This window comes from Drosophila subpulchrella, unplaced genomic scaffold (genome assembly GCF_014743375.2).
Source record: "Drosophila subpulchrella strain 33 F10 #4 breed RU33 unplaced genomic scaffold, RU_Dsub_v1.1 Primary Assembly Seq24, whole genome shotgun sequence".
In the NCBI taxonomy this organism is placed as follows: domain Eukaryota; kingdom Metazoa; phylum Arthropoda; class Insecta; order Diptera; family Drosophilidae; genus Drosophila; species Drosophila subpulchrella.
The window spans coordinates 31,408-54,531 of record NW_023665550.1 but is presented as its reverse complement, the minus strand read 5'-3'; the positions used below and the strand labels follow the sequence as shown (position 1 = coordinate 54,531).

The 23,124-nt window shown below is 39.9% G+C and overlaps 2 protein-coding genes, 6 non-coding genes and 1 pseudogene across 8 annotated transcripts; 8 read left to right on the top strand and 1 right to left on the bottom strand.

Moving 5' to 3' along the window:
* Positions 1-8,462: 8,462 nt before the first annotated feature.
* On the bottom strand, positions 8,463-9,899 carry LOC119559414 (L-lactate dehydrogenase B chain). Its single transcript, XM_037872508.1, has one exon. The coding sequence runs from the start codon at positions 9,816-9,818 to the stop codon at positions 8,736-8,738; it is 1,083 nt and encodes a 360-aa protein (XP_037728436.1). The 5' UTR covers positions 9,819-9,899; the 3' UTR covers positions 8,463-8,735.
* Positions 9,900-12,390: 2,491 nt separating this feature from the next.
* On the top strand, positions 12,391-15,322 carry LOC119559423 (odorant receptor 67a). The gene is made up of 4 exons (XM_037872517.1): positions 12,391-13,238; positions 13,313-13,514; positions 13,569-13,724; positions 15,269-15,322. The coding sequence occupies exons 1-4, from the start codon at positions 12,391-12,393 to the stop codon at positions 15,320-15,322; spliced, it is 1,260 nt and encodes a 419-aa protein (XP_037728445.1).
* Positions 15,323-20,567: 5,245 nt separating this feature from the next.
* On the top strand, positions 20,568-20,686 carry LOC119559498 (annotated as a pseudogene).
* A 274-nt stretch (positions 20,687-20,960) lies between these two features.
* Positions 20,961-21,079, top strand: LOC119559497. The gene has a single exon (XR_005220802.1). It is a non-coding gene; the product is annotated as a 5S ribosomal RNA (ribosomal RNA).
* A 274-nt stretch (positions 21,080-21,353) lies between these two features.
* Positions 21,354-21,472, top strand: LOC119559551. Its single transcript, XR_005220847.1, has one exon. It is a non-coding gene; the product is annotated as a 5S ribosomal RNA (ribosomal RNA).
* Positions 21,473-21,746: 274 nt separating this feature from the next.
* LOC119559494 lies at positions 21,747-21,865 on the top strand. The gene has a single exon (XR_005220799.1). It is a non-coding gene; the product is annotated as a 5S ribosomal RNA (ribosomal RNA).
* Positions 21,866-22,139: 274 nt separating this feature from the next.
* Positions 22,140-22,258, top strand: LOC119559550. Its single transcript, XR_005220846.1, has one exon. It is a non-coding gene; the product is annotated as a 5S ribosomal RNA (ribosomal RNA).
* Positions 22,259-22,532: 274 nt separating this feature from the next.
* Positions 22,533-22,651, top strand: LOC119559549. The gene has a single exon (XR_005220845.1). It is a non-coding gene; the product is annotated as a 5S ribosomal RNA (ribosomal RNA).
* Positions 22,652-22,925: 274 nt separating this feature from the next.
* LOC119559547 lies at positions 22,926-23,044 on the top strand. The gene has a single exon (XR_005220843.1). It is a non-coding gene; the product is annotated as a 5S ribosomal RNA (ribosomal RNA).
* Positions 23,045-23,124: the final 80 nt, after the last annotated feature.

Genomic DNA, 23,124 nt, shown 5'->3' with positions numbered 1-23,124 from the left:
AACATCTTCTCGCCGTTCTTCAACCTCTGTTTGCCTGTTCAGGCACAAGACATTTACAAGCATCAAGTTTCACACAAAAGGAGTCCAAAGGCCTTAAGAAAGTGCGGCACGCGCCACAGTGTTGCAACCCCGAAGAAATGTCAAGAAACGGTCCTTCACTCCACCAGTTGCTTTCTAGGCTGCGCTGCGTTCCTGTCACTTTGACAGCCAATTAGTGATCATCAGCCAAGATTATCAACTGGAAAATTATAGGGTCTCAAGTGGCCAACGGCAAACCACGCCCCGGACACTCTCTAAATGGATCGACATGAAACGTGATCGCGGCAGCGATCCATGGTGTGTGGTACATATGTTTAGTCGACTTAATGAACCCTGATGTTTGTCACGATAATTTCATGTTTTATAATAGGCTCACAGCGAAACCAGAAAGCATGAATCGAGAGGGTCTAAGAACTGCTGGCTGGCAAAGACCCTCATAATAGTCTTCGACACGCATCGAATTACAATAGCCATTATTGGGCCAAGAACCACTCAAGTGAGAAGAGCGGGGAACTTGCCTTTATTCCCTGCAAGCCTGTTCCAATTTCACGCCGTATTAAAATAAACAGGAAGCTATCGTTTCCAATTATATGAATTTGAGCTAAGGAAAGGGCAAGCAAAGTGTTTCTAAAGGAAGAGGAAACCAGCTTTCAGGGATCTTCAACTGCTTACCCACCCATTCTGCTATCCTGTTCAAAATCAATTAGCAAAACAAACAAAAACCCATCCATCAAACACGGTCTTTTGTTGTGTTGACTTCCACGAACTCAAACATTTGCCTCGGGCCACCGCCTGCGGTTTAAAGTGCAATCAAGCCGAACCTCACGATCAGGGCAACAGCATCCCCAGCTGCTGGAATTGAGGCCAGAAGTAAGGGACTACTCGGGTGCCTGGTCTACCTGGATGAGCAGACAGATAGAAGGCCCCAGCTTTGCCGTTCTGTTCTCCCAATCAAATGATACAGATTTAAGCCTTTGGCTGTTTTGCCTGCCTGGGATTTGCGGTGATCATGGGCCCTGGAGCTCAACCGCAATCAGATCGTGAGGCAGTCAGCAAAGGTCAACCTAACTAAAGCATCTTGGGAACTCGTCCATTGTTTGTCTAATCCCAGGGATCATAAATCATAATTAGAAAACTGCCGAAGCATGCATAAAGTGTAGTAAACGAACAGGTGAACAGAATTGGCCGCCAGGTGATCTTGCTAAAACCTCAGAGAGTGTCTGAGGCACTTTATTAACAACCTCATCAGCAGCATCCCATTATTATGTTGCCGTGATTACCACTGATGCGCATCGATGCATAATTTTCGAACAGGTCCACAGCAACCTAAGGAGGACAGTCAGGAGAAGAAAAGAGTCCGAAGGCAGGGAGCATCGCTCAATGATGGGAAAAATCACTGAAGCGCACTCGTGTGTATCCAGGGAACAGGTTAGCAAGACTGTCAGACCAACGATCGCATCAGGAGATTTGCACCCACCTAACAAAAGAGTCTACTAAGTGCGACCTAATTTTGGTGGAGTTTCCCATGAAAACTGTCTCTTCTGAAAGGAGATCAAAGAAGCGAAACCAAAATATAAAAGACAAGCAGGCTGGCATAAATATAAAGCAGATTTATTTGAATAATCTTTACTGTAGCATCTTTCCTAAAGTAACATCTCTCCTTTCCAATTCATGAGTGACTTTGAACTTACTAACAGCTTGTTACAGTTTTGCCTTCCTGATCAAGTAATACAATTATAATTTCGAAATTAAAAAGCTAGAGTTTAAGGGGTAAGGGGTAGGGTTTTTAAAGGCCAAAAAGCACTTTGTATTCTTTTTGAAAAAGTGGACAATGTTATGTACACTCAGAGAGAAAATCAAGTAAGTATCAAGTATTTTCGGTGTCAAAACTTGGCCAAGCATGGAAAAATAGCACAGAGAACAAAATGCAGCTTTCAAGAACGAATTTTCTAGACCGATAATACTAAGTTTCAGAACCTTTCGGTCTGGGTTTTAATTATATTCTAGTAAGAGACATTAGTATTGGAAACTGAAATTATAAATTTAATTAATATTATAAGTTTACTTGCGACTTGCCGCTCACGGGCATTAACACTGTGTATTTTATGCACCTTAAATACCGAGCACTTCCAGAACAAACAGTTGGGAATTTTTTGAGTTGACAGACATTTAAATCCAAAATGTGCTCTATGTGAGAACTTTTTCAGCACGAACGTTCTTAAACGGTCAGCATGAAATCGTTCTTAAATCAAGGCTATTTGTACTTGATTTTAGCACGACGTTTTTCCCGTTTTTCCCTGTTTCCCTGTTTTTTCTTCACTGTCTGAAATCATTAAACCCTCTGCAAGGATAAAAAAATATTGATATAAATAATAAATAATACAAAAACCGTTATATTTTGTTTTCGGTAAAACATATTCTCTAGTATATTGAAATGGAACATTATCTGAACATTTATATTATAACTTTTTAGTTTTCTAATAGGAACGACCTGCAAGGATATATAAACTTCGGCTTGGCGAAGTTAGCATCCTTTCTTGTTTTCTCAGGAACCAGTTTTGGGCTATTTTCGGCTATTGATCTTAGGACTAATTGTATAGATGCTTCTTATGTTGGAAGCCTGGTATTTTGGACGACATGGTTGCGCTTCAGGGATTTTCATCCTAAAATTGGGATGCTACCTGCTGCCCACATACCCTTAAAATATATAAAATCTAAAAAGGTATTTCTGTTTTTGTACAGTGGTCGGCATAAGTATTTTGACAAAATAAAAGTTAAGTATACTCATAACTTGAATATACTTCTTGTAAACTATAGGCATCAATGGAAAGGTAATTTCAATGCCGTTTGAATGATACAATACATTTCTTTACCCATTCAGTACTTATTGAAAAGGACGAATTTGTGTAAATCAACTTTGAAATTTTAAAAAAAAACTTTTTTCCTCGTCTTGAAAACTTAAATTTTTTGATGCAAAAAGTTTCTTCAAACAAAAATAATAGTAACTGCAAAAAGAATTTTTCAAATATCATTTTGCTTATATTTTTTATGAATTTTTGAAAATGCTTAAAAACAGGCATTTGAGCCATATTTTTGTCTTTTTCATACAAATTTTTTCCGACATTGTCACCTTCAAAAAATCAAAAAAAATATAAGAAAAATGATTTTTGAAAAATTCTTTTTGCAGTTACTATTATTTTTGTTTGAAGAAACTTTTTGCATCAAAAAATTTAAGTTTTCAAGACGAGGAAAAAAGTTTTTTTTTTTAATTTCAAAGTTGATTTACACAAATTCGTCCTTTTCAATAAGTACTGAATGGGTAAAGAAATGTATTGTATCATTCAAACGGCATTGAAATTACCTTTCCATTGATGCCAATAGTTTACAAGAAGTATATTCAAGTTATGAGTATACTTAACTTTTATTTTGTCAAAATACATATGCCGACCAGTGTATGCTGTGAGCCTGTTGAAATGCTATAGTTTTAGGATGATTCCTTTTAATTTCGGAAATTAAATCGTTGAGATAATGATGCTCCATGAGAAAGAAAAAATCAAAGAAATTCTATATTTGGAACACAAAAATCTATTAAGTTTCAAGATCAGGTTTTGAACGTAATAACAATTGATTAACATGCAGGTAGGTTTGCATTTTTCCGGGACATCTACTGCATCTATGTTTATGTTATTCTGTTATATTTGTTGATCAAGGTTACGGTTCATTGGGTTTGACCAAAGAAGAAAAGGTTATAAATTATGTGTTTTTGTGAATTTTACGAGAGTTCACTAACACGCCAAATAGCGTGAAACCTAAGTGGCGTCCAGTAAACAGCCTACTTACTGCATAAATATATATCCTCTCTCGCACTCTTTTGAATTTGCCAATTATTAATTATTGTTTAGTTATAACTTTTTAATGGATGGTCCTACTTCAATAATTAGTGTCATGTAGATAGGTATTGTCAATAAGCACAACATCTCATTTAAATTTTTACAAAATATTTAAAAAAAAAATATGTGATCGCTAGACGGGTTTTAGTGTTGTAGACGTTAGAGTGGGCTTGGCCCCCGCAGAAACATGCTAAAGACGGACATGGCTAAATCGTCTCGGCTAGTGATCCTCATCCAGAACATGTGTACTTTGCATACTTCTACCAGTTACATACTTTCTGACGAATACCCTCTAAAAGTAGCTGGTATAAACATTAGATCGAAACTAAAATCATTTAAAATGATGCTGAAAGAACAGATACACCATCATTTTTGAAAACGCTTCCTTCTACTTTTTATATACTTTGCGACAAGTCTAATATACCCTAACGGGTAACGGGTATAAAAATCCGTTCACCGAAGAAGACCGCTGGTGGGCTAAAATATTTTTCGCAGGTTAAGGATTTTTCCGGGCACTATATGAAAATCATGTTAACCTGATTAATTCTTAAAATGGTTTCGCTTTACTGATTTTTCCAAAAGGCGTGTTTGGACATTTTCCAAGACACATTTCCGTCGTTATGATCCTTGTTTCAAATTCTGGTTGCCTGCTTTATTTAGATTTTGGGCACACGTCATTTTCTCTACAAACACTATTATTTTTTCCTAATATCCCACATTATTGCAACGATGTCCAACTTAGATTCTTATGCAGATGGTTACTACATATATTTCTGAGATCTTGTTAAAATGTTACACTTTTGTGACCTTTACCACATTTTCTAAGCACTTAAGGAATAGATTAAGTGGTAAACAGCAAAAGTTAATCAGTTGAACAAGTTTTGTCTTTTGGGAAAACAAATCTTAGATGTACGCGTTTAAGTAAAAGTAAATTTGTTTTCATCTTAAATTTCATCTTCAACAAAATTCATATTTTAGTATTTTTTTTTTGGTAAAACCCAATGATACGTGACCTTGATCAACAAATATAACAGGATAACATAAACATACAAGCAATAGTTATCCCGAAAACTCCTTATCGATGGAATCTGTGCTAACCCAAAAACGACCCGCAGATTATTCAATTGTTGTTACTTTCAAAACCTGATCCTGAATAATTTAAAACCTCTTTGCCTATAACATTTCTGCAGTTCTACCACCTTTTATCACGAAGCATTAAATCTCAAAGATTTTATTTCCGAAAGTAAAAGGAAGCATCCTAAAACTATAGCATTTCAACAGGCTCACAGCATTCGAAAACAGAAATACCTTTTTATATTTATACCCGTTACTCGTAGAGTAAAAGGGTATACTAGATTCGTCGGAAAGTATGTAACAGGCAGAAGGAAGCGTTTCCGACCCCATAAAGTATATATATTCTTGATCAGGATCACTAGCCGAGTCGATCTAGCCATGTCCGTCTGTCCGTCTGTCCGTCTGTCCATCTGTCCGTCTGTCCGTCTGTCTGTCCGGATGAACGCTGAGATCTTGGAAACTATGAGAGCTAGGCTATTGAGATTTGGCGAGCAGATTCCTGAGCTTCTTACGCAGCGCAAGTTTATTTCAGTAGAGTGCCACGCCCACTCTAACGCCCACAAACCGCCCAAAACTGTGGCTTCTACAGTTTTGATGCTAGAGTAAAAATTTAAACTGAAATGAATTGTTCTCATCAATACCTATCGATTGACCTAAAAAAAAGTTTGCCACGCCCACTTTAACGCCCACAAACCGCCCACAAACTTCAAAAAACCGTAAATATGAACGCGGATATCTCGGAAACTATCAAAGATAGAGTATTGGGATTTCAGATTTAGATTCCGTAGCCTTGTACGCAGCGCAGGTTTGTTATGCGAATATGCCACGCCCACTCTAACGCCCACAAACCGCCCAAGCCTGTGGCGCCCACAATTTTTATGCTAGATAACAAATTTTAACTGAAATGTATTGGTCTCGTCAATACCTATCGATTGATCCAAAAAAAAATTTGCCACGCCTACCCTAACGCCCACAATGCTTAAATCTGTCTTCCGCCGGTAGGTGGCGCACTTAAATCTCGCTTTGCTGCTTGCATATCTCCATTTCCCTTTGGTCCCTTTAGCTGAGTAACGGGTATCTGATAGTCGAGGTACTCGACTATAGCGTTCTTCCTTGTTTATATGTATATTTCAGGGATATATGGGCAGCTGCTACCTGCTGCTGCCCATATTGGGTGAAAATCACTGAAGTGCAACCATGTGTTCCGAAATACCAGGCTTTCAAAATAAGAAGCATATACAGTCAGGCTTCAGATCAATAGGTGAAAAGAGAGAAAACTGGTCCTTAAGAAAAATGTATACTGGCCATGAGCGGATGCATAGGGGATATGGGTATAGATCCCCCACTTGGATTAAGAAGTATATGTAATATGTATTGTATTCCAAATTTTTTATTTCTACAAAACAAATTTTTTTATACCCCCCACCACCAAATTTTGGATCCGCCGCTCATACCGTCTCTCAAGAATCAGTGAAGCTTAGCGAACTGGTTCAAAATATCAGGCCAACAACGATTTTAAAAGGAGTTTATCAAATATTGCATTTCTTGATCTACTAGGGTGTAAACCCCGAAACATAGAAAAGGTTAAAAGTCACGGAACTGTAGCATTCGAACGGGCTTCCATATTTTAAAGAAGGCAACCAGTATACAGTGTGGGTGTCCGAGTCCTACTACTAATCTGTAGGAATTTTTCATGAAATGCATTCAGCTGTGACCAAACGGATTAAGAGATCAGGCCAGCATCAAAAGCAGGTACGAAACTTAAGCAGAACATTTTTTGGATTGGCATTTTAAGGGTCAAAAGGGCACTTTCAGAAGAAATCAGTGAAGCGTGACCAAATAGATCAATAGAACAGGTAAGCAGGAAATCAAACAGCCAGCCAAATACATTCAATCGTTGGGCAAAAGAGAGATAATCTCCCCTAATCCCATTTAGAAGATCACTGAAGCGTGATCAGCCCAAACAGGCTGACAAAATTGATAGTAGGTGGAGATCGTGCTGTGGAAAACTGCATCCAGCATCCGAAACGAAAATGCAGCGAACCCAAAACTCGCATGCATTTGTTAAATATAACCCAAAGCCCTCGGAGGTGGGAGAAAATCTTCACGTTGCACTCGGATGCATCGGATGCAGGCAGCAATGGCTGTTCGCCTGTTCAAAGGTCACACTCGGATGCACAGCGAAAATAGAAGATGGCATGTGTGGGGATTAGCGTGGGAAAACCCGATGGTGCGCAGATAATCATGTAATTTGAAGAAAAAAAAAAACCAGAAGATGCAAATGTGTAGCAATTCAGCAGGCGAACATACTTAGGGAGAATCCCACATTAAAGAACACACCATGTACAGCATCACATGTTCTACGATCATCCCACGCATCCCCGAAAACACATGCGAAACTGTAGCATTTCAATAGGCTAACAGCAAACAAAGGGTCACCATTTTAGGGTCAACATATTTAGAGATTTCATAGCCTTCAACACCCTACCTTAAATGTCTGGTAACCTAGTCTGATTTTTACAACCAAAACAAACAAATCTAACAAACATACATTTACAGGGCTCCACGGCGGTCTCGGTTCTCTCCCTAAATATGTCACTGCAATATTGGGGGAAAAACTGTAGCATTTCAACAGGGAACCATACTTGATGAACGAATAGAAATCCACCAAAACCCCGAAAATCCCCTGGCAGGTGGCTGTAAATCTGGTTGTGTGTGCTCACTTTCACCACGCACTGTGCGCCTAGTGAATTTCAATTAGCTAAAAAAACAGCTAAACATTTTCCATTTCCATTATTTAAACAAATTATAGGAAAGGGCCCGAGTGGCGTGGGCGTGGCCCATTGCGATCGTGTCTTTGCACTACTACAACAATAACCCAAAATAGTGGCGGAACATTTTCCCAGGCAATGCAACGAGGCGTTGGAAATCTCCGACTTTTGAGTGAGCCACCTGCTCAACTTCTGCTCGCCTGGTGAACTGTTACACTTGGCTACACTTGTGGTTATTAGATGGGATGCTGCACAATCTTGGCGTGTCGCAACCCTAGGTCAGCCACTGGAATCGCTTCGGCGCATCTGCTCCCAAAATAATTATAATGGAAGTAGAAATAAAAATGTGAGGAGCGGAACGCGATCATTAATAGCTGCTGAGCCTCGTGGGCGCCTGCTACAGTCGTATACCTTGGCTCCAAAAATTGGGCAAGGCTCAACACGATGAAAACCCCAAACGTCTTGAGACCCAAGACTTCTTCGCTGGAGCTCATCATCTGCTTTCTCATTTTTGCTGTTCACCTATTCGATTCCGAGACATTTGACTTTCGATTTTCTTTAAGAGACCTTCCTCAAGACCTTTTTCAAGACCATCCTCAAGACCTTGGGGTCCCAATGTAAGAATTGTCACTACTTGAACAGAAATAAATCATAATTTTTTTGGAAAATTACAAAATTTCATGTCTATTCACAGGCTCACAGAAATGCACAATAGTAATTTTAAATGGTTTTTACACATATCTTGTCTGCAACACAAGAGTATTTACGTCCCGCTTGCTCTAGCAGAAGGTGGAAAGGGCAAAGTGCTTGCCTATTCACTCTCTCTTCCCTTTTTCTCCATCTCTTGCTTTCCACTAGAGATTTGGGCGTGGTTTTTACCGTGTGTTTCTCTATGTTTTTATGACGTCCGCGGTCGGTTAGTCAGCACGATTATAAGCCTAAACATGTTGGATGTACTGATTCAAATCTTCAGAGAGCACTGGGCCTCCAGAAGGACCTCGGCAGAGGCTTCAAGCTTGCTTTGCTCCACAGCCGTGAGGGGGAGCTCAAACACGTGACTAATGCCACCCGATTGGACCAAACAGGGCAAGGATAGTACAATGTTGTCCTTGATGCCTTGTATACCCTTCATGTCCGTACCGACGGAGGCGATTTTGCCTTTTCCCCCGCACATCGCCTCCACGACATCCGCACAGGTGAGGGCGATGGCCCAGTTGGTGTAGCCTTTGGTCTTGCCCACGGCAATTCCGGACGTGGTGACCTGCTCGATGACCTCCCACCAATTCTCCGGGTCATCGCCGCAGGCCAGATCCTTGACAACGTCGGTGAGCCGGATGCCGCCAACGGAGACGCAGGACCACACTGGCACCGCACTGGTGCCGTGCTCCCCGATCACGTAACCCTGAACCTGAGATGGAGGCACCTGGAGGCGTCCGGCAATGAAGTTGCGGAACCGCACCGAGTCCAGATGACAGCCGGTTGTGAAGCAGCGATGCTTGGGTAGCTTGCCGATCCGTTGGACCGCGTAGGTCATTACATCTGCGGGATTCGAGATGACTATGAAGGTCGCTTTGGGGCTCAGTTGCACCAATTTGGGCACCGCCTCTTTAAGGATCTCGACGGTCTTGTGCATCGCGGCCAGTCGGGAGCGATCCTTGCCGGACGGCCGGGCTCCCGCCGTTATGATCACCAGATCCGAGTCCTTGGAGTGGGAACCATCGCCGGAGGGCACCACTCGAGCGTCGCCCAGGAGGGCGGAGCCGTGCTGGAAGTCCAGGGCCTCCGCTTTGGCCAGCTCGTAGTTGATGTCCAGGATGACCAGATATTTGGTGAGATTGCGGAGCAGAAGCATGGCACAGATCGCCGTGCCCACCTGTCCTGCCCCAACCACACTGATCTTGGGAATCCGATTTTGCTTAAACTCCTTCATAGGCTTCATCACTTTGGAGAAAGAGGATTTGGCGGGTTTCGTGGTGAGGTGCTTCTGGTGCCACCTGTTGGCCGTGGGATTTGACATACTCAGTCGATTTACCAATCTCAACATCTTGGTCAAACTTTTTTAAGATTTAAAATTTTGAGGACGAAAATGTCGGTACTAACCGAATAAAAATAAGCAAAGGGAATACTAAAACCAAGCATACAAGACGGAATATTGTCATATACAAATCCATTATTAAATTGACCAAAAAACAAGAAAGCAAGATAACTTCGGCAAGCCGAAGCTGGTATACCCTTGCAGTTAACACCGAAGCTATGATTTGTATCATATTATTTTCCCACCAATTTTCCGATCGTCCCTATGGCAGCTATAAGATATAGTCGTCCGATTTTGATAAAATAAAATTCAAAACTAATTAAAAAATGTTTTTTCCGAGCGTAGGAGGTTATAACAAGAAAGGAAGTTAAAGCCGAAGTTTGTATACCCTTGCAGCTATAATTATTCAATTTAAAAATACAAAAAATGATATTCCCAATAGTATAAGATAATATGTCAAAATACACCGAAGCTATAATTTGTTTCATATTATTTTTCGACAAACTTTGAAAATGTGGAATTTTGTAACAATTATAGCTGCAAAGCATCTGTTTATATAGTAAAAACTCGAAAATATCTGATCAGTATTCAGTATTGACCAACGTAAGGATGTTTATGTTATTCCCTTAGGCAGTGTTGTGAAACTTTTATATTTATTGGTCAAACTATTTCAACAAATATACCTGTAATTATTACAAATATTCAAAACATATTATTTACTTGAAAAGTTTGTATTGATCATCAAGTACTATCGATTGTCAATTTTATATATTTTGTATGAATACCATTCGGATGATTGAAATTTAGTATATATGACTATAATAGCTTTACATTTTAATGCTTAATTTAAATACCATTGTAAACTGCTTTATGAATTGTTCCAACATTGGAAGATTGATTAAGGATTCCCAAAATATGCCAACTAACGAAAAAATGCAATTAGTTTTCGATTTCTAACGCCCTAAATGAACTTTAAAAATAAATTGCCTTTTTATTTTCTTTTGTCCATACCTACATAAACTTAAAAGTGAAATCGGTGTGAGAGATTTGTCTTCTAACTTTAAGTCGTTATAATAAGACCCACATAATTTTACAGGGATTCTAGTAAGAACAATTATGTCAAAGTTAAGGGTTTAGATCTTAAATGTATTTTTTTAATCACTTGTCTATAGTATAATGCCTGACTCTTTAAATTCTAGCCATTTTTAGCTTTATTCCCGCTAAGCTAGTAGTTGTAAGACAAATGTTTTTCAGCTCAATCGTATAAGACAAAAAAATTTTAGGACCGTAACACAAACAAGGAAGAACGCTATAGTCGAGTACCTCGACTATCACATACCCGTTACTCAGCTAAAGGATCCAAAGGGAAATGAAGATATGCAAGCAGCAAAGCGAGATTGAAATGCGCCACCTATCCGCGATCTCAATATATGGTTATGAGGGCGGTAGACAGGTTTAAACGTTATGGGCGTTAGAGTGGGCGTGGAAAACTTTTTTTGGGTCAATTGATAGGTACTGACGAGACTAATACATTTAAGTTAAAATTATTTTTTTCTGTAATCCCAATTCCCTATACTTGATAGTTTCCGAGATATCTGCGTTCATATTAACGATTTTTTGAAGTTTGTGGGCGGCTTGTGGGCGTTAAAGTGGGCATGCCACCCTCAGACTTGCGCTGAGAAGCAAGCTCAGAAATCTGCATGGCAAATCCCAATAGCCTAGCTCTTATGGTTCCCGAGATCTCTGCGTGCATACGGACAGACGGACATGGCTAGATCGACCCTATCAAGAATTTATATACTTTATGGGGTCGGAAAAGCTTCCTTCTGCCTGTTACATACTTTCCGACGAATCTAGTATACCCTTTTACTCTACGAGTAAAAGGTATATAAATAAGGCAAGCCGACAAACATACAGACATTTTAAGTCTTTTAAATATAACTTTTTCTACTTCACTGCAGATTTTCAATTCTGCGGCTGTATATTGCAAACGCCTTTGCACAGTAGCGGGAAAATCCTAAGCCAATAGATAAGTACACACGCTTTTCGGAGTAAAAAAGATCTGCAAAATCATTCATTCAATATTTATTTTATAGAGGTAGTTGAGGTTTTTGGCCAATCAATAATTGCGGGGTTTGTTTTGCCTATGGTGTACATATGTAAGTAATAGTTAGTGGTGGAAAAACAACAGGTTTTAAGGACTTAGGAAAAATATTAGCCTTTTTTTTCAAAGTATTAAAGACTTTATTTAATTTGTTAATTACTAAGTATTTGATATATTTTAATTACTTCAAATTAAGATTGAGTAATTTAAATTTTGCTTAAACTAAAATAGAATATTTATTGAATTTGTAACTTTGCTAAATTATTAAAGGACTTGAATTGTCTCTTTTTTTTAATATTTTAATATTTAATGGTCTGATAATTATGGTTTTTTCACTAAAAATAAAGTTAAAGTTTTTTTAATCAGTGTAAGCTTTTAAAGGGAAATGAATATCTTGCTGTTTCTGCAAAATCAACGGCCTATATAAAATGAAACCCTCTTACGCACACGTCATTGTGTCATCAATTCAAATCCGAAATGAGTGTCGATTTCTTGAACGATAATTTGTCTTACCGAAAGGATAAAGATGGGAAAACACTTCAGAGAGCCTATCACGTTGTCGATGATTTTCTGAGACTGGCAGTGATTTTCTACAACTCCTTGGGTATAGAGCCTTATGAATCGGACCAAAAACGCGGATTTTGGTTTCGTATTTATTTTGCGGTTAATTGGATCAACACTGTATTTATTCTCGGTTTGGAGATCATTTTTTTTTCGACCATAATGCGGGATGATGAAAAATTTCTCGAGAGCTGCATCACATTGGGCTACTTGTCTTTCGTCCTTGTCGGCTTTCTGAAGTTAATTTCTGTGATGTCTAAAAAAAAAAAGCTTACCAGTTTAGTTCGGCAATTGGAGTCCTGCTTTCCGTCGCAAACCGAAAGTGATCAGGAGCAGTATGCTGTGAAGAGCTATCTTAAACGTAGCAAAATTTTCACAATGGGCTTTGGTGGTCTGCTCACCACCATGTATTTTGCGCACGTCCTAATTTCCCTACACATATACTACTTTCAGAGATGGGTGCTCAATTTGCCAGATGTTAAGCATCCACTACCGTTTTTCGACTTGGCTCCTTGGGATTATAGCGGCTATATGTTTTATCCTACCTACTTTCTTCAATCGATCGCTGCTTACACGTTTACTTGCGGAGCCATATCCAATGACCTTATGATCTTTGCCGTGGTGTTTCAGGTCCTTATGCACTACGACAGACTGGCTAGGGTTCTCAGGGAGTTCAAGGTAAGGAACCAAAACGATACTGAAGGAGCTGAGGAGGATTTAAAAGCATTGCGGTCTTTGATTGTCAACCACATCGATGTACTTCGGTTGGTAAAAAAAATTAAATGCCTAACTTTTCAACTTAAGAATTAAACGATTACCGTTTTGAATATTTTTTTAGACTCACCGACGTGGTGAACGACGTCTTCGGAGTTCCTTTGTTATTGAACTTTATGGCCTCTTCACTGCTTGTCTGCCTAGTGGGGTTTCAATTATCCATCGATTACAGCCCGGAGTATTTTGGCAAACAAGTTCTACTCCTGGCTTCGGCATTGGTGGAGGTATATCTCCTCTGCTCCTTTAGCCAGATGCTGATCGATGCGGTCTGTTAACTATAAACCAGGGGAAAATCTACCTATTTAACCAGCCAATTTCAGAGTAAGAACATCAGCTGGGCGGCTTACGAGATGAATTGGATCGAGGCCGACATGCGATGCCGAAAAATGTTAATTTTCCTGTCTTTACGAGCCCAGAAGCCAGTATGCCTTAAAGCTACCGTAGTCTTGGATTTATCCATTGAGACCATGAGCATCGTAAGTACCACAGATTGATATGGGTTCTTCATTGATTGTATTAGTTTCGTTTTTCAGTTTCTGGGCATGTCATACTGACAGTCAGACTGTCAGACTGACATGGCTAGATCGACTCGTCTAGTGATGCTGATCAAAACTATATATTCTTTATGGGGTCGGAAACGTCCCCTTCACTGAAATAACTGAAATCATAATACCCTCTGCAAGGGTATAAAAAGGACTGAAAAAGTGTATTTTATTTGAAAGCACTAAGTACAACTAATTTATACTAACATTAATGGAATTTTCTTACGGACTCAATTTCAATATCCTTCAGGAACTTTAACAACTGCTCGTTACTTTCACTTTCCATCACTTAAAATATATGCGGCACAAACAAATCGAAACGCAGAAGAAATGTGCCATCCGAATGCTTCAAAAGAAGAAGAGCAAAGAAGAAGGGTCTAACGCGTGCTAACTGTCAACCGAAAGACACTAACGCGTTATAAAAAATCCGCAACAAACCATTTCAAGTCCAAATGCAACTTACTTTTTGTTAAATTTTTAGTCCTTTCCGTTCTTACTTTAAGAACGTTTTGAGATAATTGGGTTTTTTGAGAACAAATTGAATTTGATTTAAGAACCACGTGCTAAACATTTCGTTCTTGTTTTGAGAACAATTTTGATTTAACCAAATTTAAAGAACAAACTCATCTTGATTCAATCACAATTAGAACATTTTGAGCTCAAAAATGTCGATCTTATTTTAAGAACATTTTCAACTCAGATGAGAACTTCAGAATTCTCTCTAGGTATATATATGCGTACCCAAACTCTATTTTAAGGTCCTGGAAACATTATAAGTAACTTTAGTTCTACGGCTTTAGAAAAAACTCGCCAATTTAGCGGGAAAACAGTTAAAATAGCTACATTTTGGACACCCGTAACTCATCAACTAGAAAAATCCCAATTGTGAAAAATCCCAATTTTCTAGCTCTTGTAGTTTCAGAGCTCTCCGCGCAATCTCGTTGCCACTAAAGCCTCCTCTTCCACCTCGGCCGAACGAGTTATGGTTGTTGTACTGTCAAAAAAATTAAATTTTCTGTTAAGTTTTTGTGATAAAAAGGGGGTAGAAAAACTTTAAAAAAAATAAACTTAGACTGCTTGTCTGCCTAGTGGGGTTTCAATTATCCATCGATTACAGCCCGGAGTATTTTGGCAAACAAGTTCTACTCCCGGCTTCGGCATTGGTGGAGGTATATCTCCTCTGCTCCTTTAGCCAGATGCTGATCGATGCGGTCTGTTAACTATAAACCAGGGGAAAATCTACCTATTTAACCAGCCAATTTCAGAGTAAGAACATCAGCTGGGCGGCTTACGAGATGAATTGGATCGAGGCCGACATGCGATGCCGAAAAATGTTAATTTTCCTGTCTTTACGAGCCCAGAAGCCAGTATGCCTTAAAGCTACCGTAGTCTTGGATTTATCCATTGAGACCATGAGCATCGTAAGTACCACAGATTGATATGGGATCTTCATTGATTGTATTAGTTTCGTTTTTCAGTTTCTGGACATGTCATATAAATTCTTCTGCGCTCTTCGAATTACGTATCAGTAAATGTCAAGCGCGGAATAAGGATAGTTTTTAAAAGCCGAAAAAAACTTACTTTTGTATTTTTGTTTGTAAAAAGTGCACAATGATGTAAAGACACATTGATCACCTAAAAAAAAAATTAACTTAGGCCTGGTTCTTACCTTTAAATGCCTACCCGTAGGAAAACTAAAATATGGTATTATAACCTAATCAAAGATACACAGAGAGAAAAAACGAAGAACATTGTGCTTGAACTAAGAACATTCGTTCTTAAAAACCGTGTAAGAACAAATATTCTTATTTTGAGCTGAATGTGAAATGAGTTGATTTCGTTCCATTTTCAAGTTGATTTTTGACTTAATTTAATAAAAAAAAAGAAAGGAAGTTAACTTCGACAAGTCAAAGTTTGTATACCCTTGCAGTTATAATTATTAAATTTAATTCGAAATTCTTAAAAATACAAAAAATTTTATTCCCAATAATATAAGATAATATGTCAAAAAACACCGAAGCTATAATTTGTTTCATATTATTTTCCCACCAATTTTCCGATCGTTCCTATGGCAGCTATATGATATAGTCGTCCGATTTTGATAAAATTAAATTCGAATTTCATAACTTATTAAAAAATGTTATTTCCATGCGTAAGAGGTTATATGTTAAAAAACACCAAAGATTTAATTATTTAAAACATTCTTCTCCGATTATTCCTATGGGAGCTATAAGATATAGTTGTCCGAACCGGACGTTTCCGACCTATATACTACCTGCAAAAGAAAGAAGACTTTTGGGAAAGTTTCACACAGATAGCTTTAAAACTAAGAATCGCGTAGAATCGGACGGACAGACTGACATGGCTAGATCGATTCGTCTAGTGATGCTGATCAAAACTATATATTCTTTATGGGGTCGGAAACGTCCCCTTCACTGAAATAACTGAAATCATAATACCCTCTGCAAGGGTATAAAAAGGACTGAAAAAGTGTATTTTATTTGAAAGCACTAAGTACAACTAATTTATACTAACATTAATGGAATTTTCTTACGGACTCAATTTCAATATCCTTCAGGAACTTTAACAACTGCTCGTCACTTTCACTTTCCATCACTTAAAATATATGCGGCACAAACAAATCGAAACGCAGAAGAAATGTGCCATCCGAATGCTTCAAAAGAAGAAGAGCAAAGAAGAAGGGTCTAACGCGTGCTAACTGTCAACCGAAAGACACTAACGCGTTATAAAAAATCCGCAACAAACCATTTCAAGTCCAAATGCAACTCACTTTTTGTTAAATTTTTAGTCCTTTCCGTTCTTACTTTAAGAACGTTTTGAGATAATTGGGTTTTTTGAGAACAAATTGAATTTGATTTAAGAACCACGTGCTAAACATTTCGTTCTTGTTTTGAGAACAATTTTGATTTAACCAAATTTAAAGAACAAACTCATCTTGATTCAATCACAATTAGAACATTTTGAGCTCAAAAATGTCGATCTTATTTTAAGAACATTTTCAACTCAGATGAAAACTTCAGAATTCTCTCTAGGTATATATATGCGTACACAAACTCTATTTTAAGGTCCTGGAAACATTATAAGTAACTTTAGTTCTACGGCTTTAGAAAAAACTCGCCAATTTAGCGGGAAAACAGTTAAAATAGCTACATTTTGCACACCCGTAACTCATGAACTAGAAAAATCCCAATTGTGAAAAATCCCAATTTTCTAGCTCTTGTAGTTTCAGAGCTCTCCGCGCAATCTCGTTGCCACTAAAGCCTCCTCTTCCACCTCGGCCGAACGAGTTATGGTTGTTGTACTGCTAAAAAAATTAAATTTTCTGTTAAGTTTTTGTGATAAAAAGGGGGTTGAAAAACTTAAAAAAAAATAAACTTACAAAACTTAAAGCCTAGTACTTACATCGACGAAAACCGCGAGCTAACCATAGGAGTAAGCGAGAGGCAGACAGGCGGCTAAAGCTTTTCGTCGGGTCGGTTTTTTAGCGCGGTACTCATATGAGTTAAAGAAATACCAGAAAGAAGACCAGTGGATTTTCGATGAACGCCGTTAGCCGCGGCCCAAAGAATAAAGCCTAGTACTCAGATCGGCTAAGAGTTTCACTAGTCGAAAAAACTTATTCTTTGCAGTGTGACCGAAGTTTTCAAAGTTCACCCGCAATGCATGTAGAATGGTCTTACTGTCAAGCGGCTGGGCTTGTTGCCAAACGGAAAACAAATCAATTGGAGAAATTTAAAAAGGAGGAGTCTGCTGGTTCACAAAGAAAGTAAAATAAAAACAAGGAAGAACGCTATAGTCGAGTCCCTCGACTATCAGACACCCGTTACTCAGCTAAAGGGACCAAAGGAAAATGGAGATATGCAAGCAGCAAAGCGAGATTTAAATGCGCCACCTACCGGCGGTAGACAGATTTAAGCGTTGTGGGCGTTAGAGTGGGCGTGGAATTTTGGATCAGTCGATAGGTATTGACGAGACCAATACATTTCAGTTACAATTTTTTATCTAGCATGAAAATTGTGGGCGCCACAGGCTTGGGCGGTTTGTGGGCGTTAGAGTGGGCGTGGCATATTCGCGTAACAAACTTGCGCTGCGCTCAAGCCTACGGAATCTAAATGTGAAATCCCATTTCTCTATCCTTGAAATTTTCCGAGATATCCGCGTTCATATTTACGATTTTTTGAAGTTTGTGGGCGGTTTGTGGGAGTGGCAAACTTTTTTTTTAGGTCAATCGATAGGTATTGATGAGAACAATACATTTCAGTTAAAATTTTTATTCTAACATCAAAACTGTGGAGCCAAAGTTTTGGGCGGTTTGTGGGCGTTAGAGTGGGCGTGGCACTCTTCTGAAATAAACTTGCACTGCGTAAGAACGTCCGGACGGACAGACAGACGGACATGGCTAGATCGACTCGGCTAGTGATCCTGATCAAGAATATATATAGTTTATGGGGTCGAAAACGCTTCCTTCTGTCTGTTACATACTTTCCGACGAATCTAGTATACCCTTTTACTCTACGAGTAACGGGTATAATAAATGGAATGTTCAACGAATGTTTTTATTTATGTAAATTAGTAGTTTAAAGCTTCCTAACGTCCCACGAATGCTTCGAAGTCCCACTCGGCATGTTCCTTCCCACTGGATTTCTCTAGTGGATCTCCTCCAGCACTTCAACTATTCTGCGCATTTGCCCCTGTTGTGGTATTGCTTCCTGTCGGTCAAGTCCCACAATGATGGACAACAGCTTGGATTAGGCGTTCTTTTTCATCTGCACTGACCTCCTTTAACCGTTTTTGGGGCTTTTCTTCCATTTAAAATATTTAAATTCCCCACCGCTTCTGCACGAACACCGCCAAAGAATAAATTTCTTATTCTTTGGGCCGCGGCTAACGGCGTTCACCGAAAATTCACTCCAGAAATCTGGTATTTTTTCTGGTATTTCCTTAGCTCATCTGATTACCGAGCTGAAAAACAGACCCGACGAAAAGCTTTAGCCGCCTGTTTGCTTCTCGCTCACTCCTGTGGTTAGCTCGCGGTTTTCGTCGATGTGAGTACTAGGCTTAAAAAATTTACAATAGGGGCAAATCCGCAGAATAGTTGAAGTGCTGGAGGAGATCCACTAGAGAAATCCAGTGGGAAGGAACATGCCGAGTGGGACTTCGTTCTCTACATGGACATCCTGCCGGGCGTGTCCTCGCAAAGAAAGTAAGATCTGGCCAAAATAATTTGGTTGCGTTGTACTAATAAAAGGATCTTTTTAGCATAACCACCAGTAATATGATCTCCAAAGTCCTCTCCATTAGGAGTCCGTACACCACCACCACCACCAGCTACTTGGCAGCTTAAGCGGAGCTGGAGGACGCGGTGGCTTCTATAGGGAGGAGGAAAATAGGGCGCCCGCTAAGGAACAGTTGGAGAAGTTATGTCCAGCCACTGCCAGGATGCTGGGCGACTTCCTGCAGCATCAGCGGATCAACCCTGTTCCCAATCCGGCTCCCACTTCCTCAAGGTCCAATATGCCTATTGGGACTCGGAGCTGGACTGCGGTGGCGCGGGAAAGATGGCGAAGCATCCGTGGGACGAAAAGGAAGCTTTAAACAACTAATTTACATAAATAAAAACATTCGTTGAACATTCCGTCTATTTTTAATTGGATTTCTTTGTGTAACAGCAGACTGCTCCTTTTTAAATTTCTCCAATTGTTTTGTTTTTCGTTTGGCAACAAACCCAGCTGCTTGTCAGTAAGACCATGCTACTTGCATTGCGGGTGAACTTTGAAAACTTCGGTCACACTACAAAGAATAAGATTTTTTGACTAGTGAAACTCTTAGCCGATCTGAGTACTAGGCTTAAGGGACGATAGATTGGGACGGTTCACCGGTAAAGACGTTGTTATCGAAAGCAAACCCGATGTAAAGACGTTGTTATCGAAAGCAAACCCGATGTTTAAACGTTTAAGCCTAGTACTCACATCGACGAAAACCTCGAGCTAACCATAGGAGTGAGCGAGAGGCAGATACGCGGCTAACGCTTTTCGTCGGGTCTGTTTTTGAGCGCCGTACTCAGATGAGCTAAGGAAATACCAGACTTAGCGAGTGAATTTCGATGAACGCCGTTAGCCGCGGCCCAAAGAATAAGAAATTTAATCTTTGGCGGTGTTCGTGCAAAGGCGATGTGGAAACTGAATATTAAAAATGGATGAAAAACCCCAAAATCGACTGCAGAAGGTCAGTGCAGATGAAATAGGACGCCTAATCCAAGCTGTTGCCCATTATTGTGGGATTTTACCGACAGGAAGCAATACCACAACAGGGAGGAACATGCCGGTGGGACTTCGCTCCCTATATGGACATCCTGTAGGGCGTGTCCTCGCAAGGAATGTAAGTTCTGGCCAAAACAATTTGGTAACGTTGTACTGATAGAAGTATATTTTTAGCAGAACCACTAGTAATACGATCTCCGACGACCTCCCATTAGGACTCCGCGACGACCGCGTTCCAACCCCGGTCTTTCAGCAGAAGGTTATGCAATCGCCGGATCCGGTGCCGACAGCCACTTGGAGGAACATGTAGTGCCTGCCAGAAGTGACACTCGCGCTTGGAGAATCGACTCCGGGAAGGGGCGTAATCCTTTCCAGAATTGGGAGGAGGACTCGATTGAGCGTATCAGCATTAACAGCATTTTTAATATTGGCCAAAGGTAGCAGGACCGAAATTCCAAATCAGAGTATAAGACCAACGCTCAGCCCTGCGACTTTCGCCAACGACCATACCACGCTGAACACATCGGTTCTCGTCCGATCACCGAAATTAAGCAGCGTCAGGCGCGGTTAGTACTTAGATGAGGGACCGCTTGGGAACACCGCGTGTTGTTGGCCTCGTCAACAACTTTTTGCCGCTTTTATATTTTTTAACGCAATCTGAATAGCATTTTTCGCTGCAAATTCAAAATTCAAATGAAAAATTTATCCAGAATTTCAATTTCGACTATTTCAAAATTATTTCTTGCACTGATTTTTTTCTTAAAGCACACGACTCCAAACCGTTTCAGTCCATTTATTTCGATTAAAAGCATTTTTAATATTGGCCGAAGGTAGCAGGACCGAAATTCCAATTCAGAGTATAAGGCCAACGCTCAGCCCTCCGACTTTCGCCAACGACCATACCACGCTGAACACATCGGTTCTCGTCCGATCACCGAAATTAAGCAGCGTCGGGCGCGGTTAGTACTTAGATGTGGGACCGCTTGGGAACACCGCGTGTTGTTGGCCTCGTCAACAACTTTTTGCCGCTTTTATATTTTTCAACGCAATCTGAATAGCATTTTTCGCTGCAAATTCAAAATTCAAATGAAAAATTTATTCAGAATTTCAATTTCGACTATTTCAAAATTATTTCTTGCACTGATTTTTTTCTTAAAGCACACGACTCCAAACCGTTTCAGTCCATTTATTTCGATTAAAAGCATTTTTAATATTGGCCGAAGGTAGCAGGACCGAAATTCCAATTCAGAGTATAAGGCCAACGCTCAGCCCTCCGACTTTCGCCAACGACCATACCACGCTGAACACATCGGTTCTCGTCCGATCACCGAAATTAAGCAGCGTCGGGCGCGGTTAGTACTTAGATGGGGGACCGCTTGGGAACACCGCGTGTTGTTGGCCTCGTCAACAACTTTTTGCCGCTTTTATATTTTTCAACGCAATCTGAATAGCATTTTTCGCTGCAAATTCAAAATTCAAATGAAAAATTTATCCAGAATTTCAATTTCGACTATTTCAAAATTATTTCTTGCACTGATTTTTTTCTTAAAGCACACGACTCCAAACCGTTTCAGTCCATTTATTTCGATTAAAAGCATTTTTAATATTGGCCGAAGGTAGCAGGACCGAAATTCCAATTCAGAGTATAAGGCCAACGCTCAGCCCTCCGACTTTCGCCAACGACCATACCACGCTGAACACATCGGTTCTCGTCCGATCACCGAAATTAAGCAGCGTCGGGCGCGGTTAGTACTTAGATGAGGGACCGCTTGGGAACACCGCGTGTTGTTGGCCTCGTCAACAACTTTTTGCCGCTTTTATATTTTTCAACGCAATCTGAATAGCATTTTTCGCTGCAAATTCAAAATTCAAATGAAAAATTTATCCAGAATTTCAATTTCGACTATTTCAAAATTATTTCTTGCACTGATTTTTTTCTTAAAGCACACGACTCCAAACCGTTTCAGTCCATTTATTTCGATTAAAAGCATTTTTAATATTGGCCGAAGGTAGCAGGACCGAAATTCCAATTCAGAGTATAAGGCCAACGCTCAGCCCTCCGACTTTCGCCAACGACCATACCACGCTGAACACATCGGTTCTCGTCCGATCACCGAAATTAAGCAGCGTCGGGCGCGGTTAGTACTTAGATGGGGGACCGCTTGGGAACACCGCGTGTTGTTGGCCTCGTCAACAACTTTTTGCCGCTTTTATATTTTTCAACGCAATCTGAATAGCATTTTTCGCTGCAAATTCAAAATTCAAATGAAAAATTTATCCAGAATTTCAATTTCGACTATTTCAAAATTATTTCTTGCACTGATTTTTTTCTTAAAGCACACGACTCCAAACCGTTTCAGTCCATTTATTTCGATTAAAAGCATTTTTAATATTGGCCGAAGGTAGCAGGACCGAAATTCCAATTCAGAGTATAAGGCCAACGCTCAGCCCTCCGACTTTCGCCAACGACCATACCACGCTGAACACATCGGTTCTCGTCCGATCACCGAAATTAAGCAGCGTCGGGCGCGGTTAGTACTTAGATGGGGGACCGCTTGGGAACACCGCGTGTTGTTGGCCTCGTCAACAACTTTTTGCCGCTTTTATATTTTTCAACGCAATCTGAATAGCATTTTTCGCTGCAAATTCAAAATTCAAATGAAAAATTTATCCAGAATTTCAATTTCGACTATTTCAAAATTATTTCTTGCACTGATTTTTTTCTTAAAGCACACGACTCCAAACCGTTTCAGTCCATTTATTTCGATTAAAAGCATTTTTAATATTGGCCGAAGGTAGCAGGACCGAAATTCCAATTCAGAGTATAAGGCCAACGCTCAGCCCTCCGACTTTCGCCAACGACCATACCACGCTGAACACATCGGTTCTCGTCCGATCACCGAAATTAAGCAGCGTCGGGCGCGGTTAGTACTTAGATGGGGGACCGCTTGGGAACACCGCGTGTTGTTGGCCTCGTCAACAACTTTTTGCCGCTTTTATATTTTTCAACGCAATCTGAATAGCATTTTTCGCTGCAAATTCAAAATTCAAAT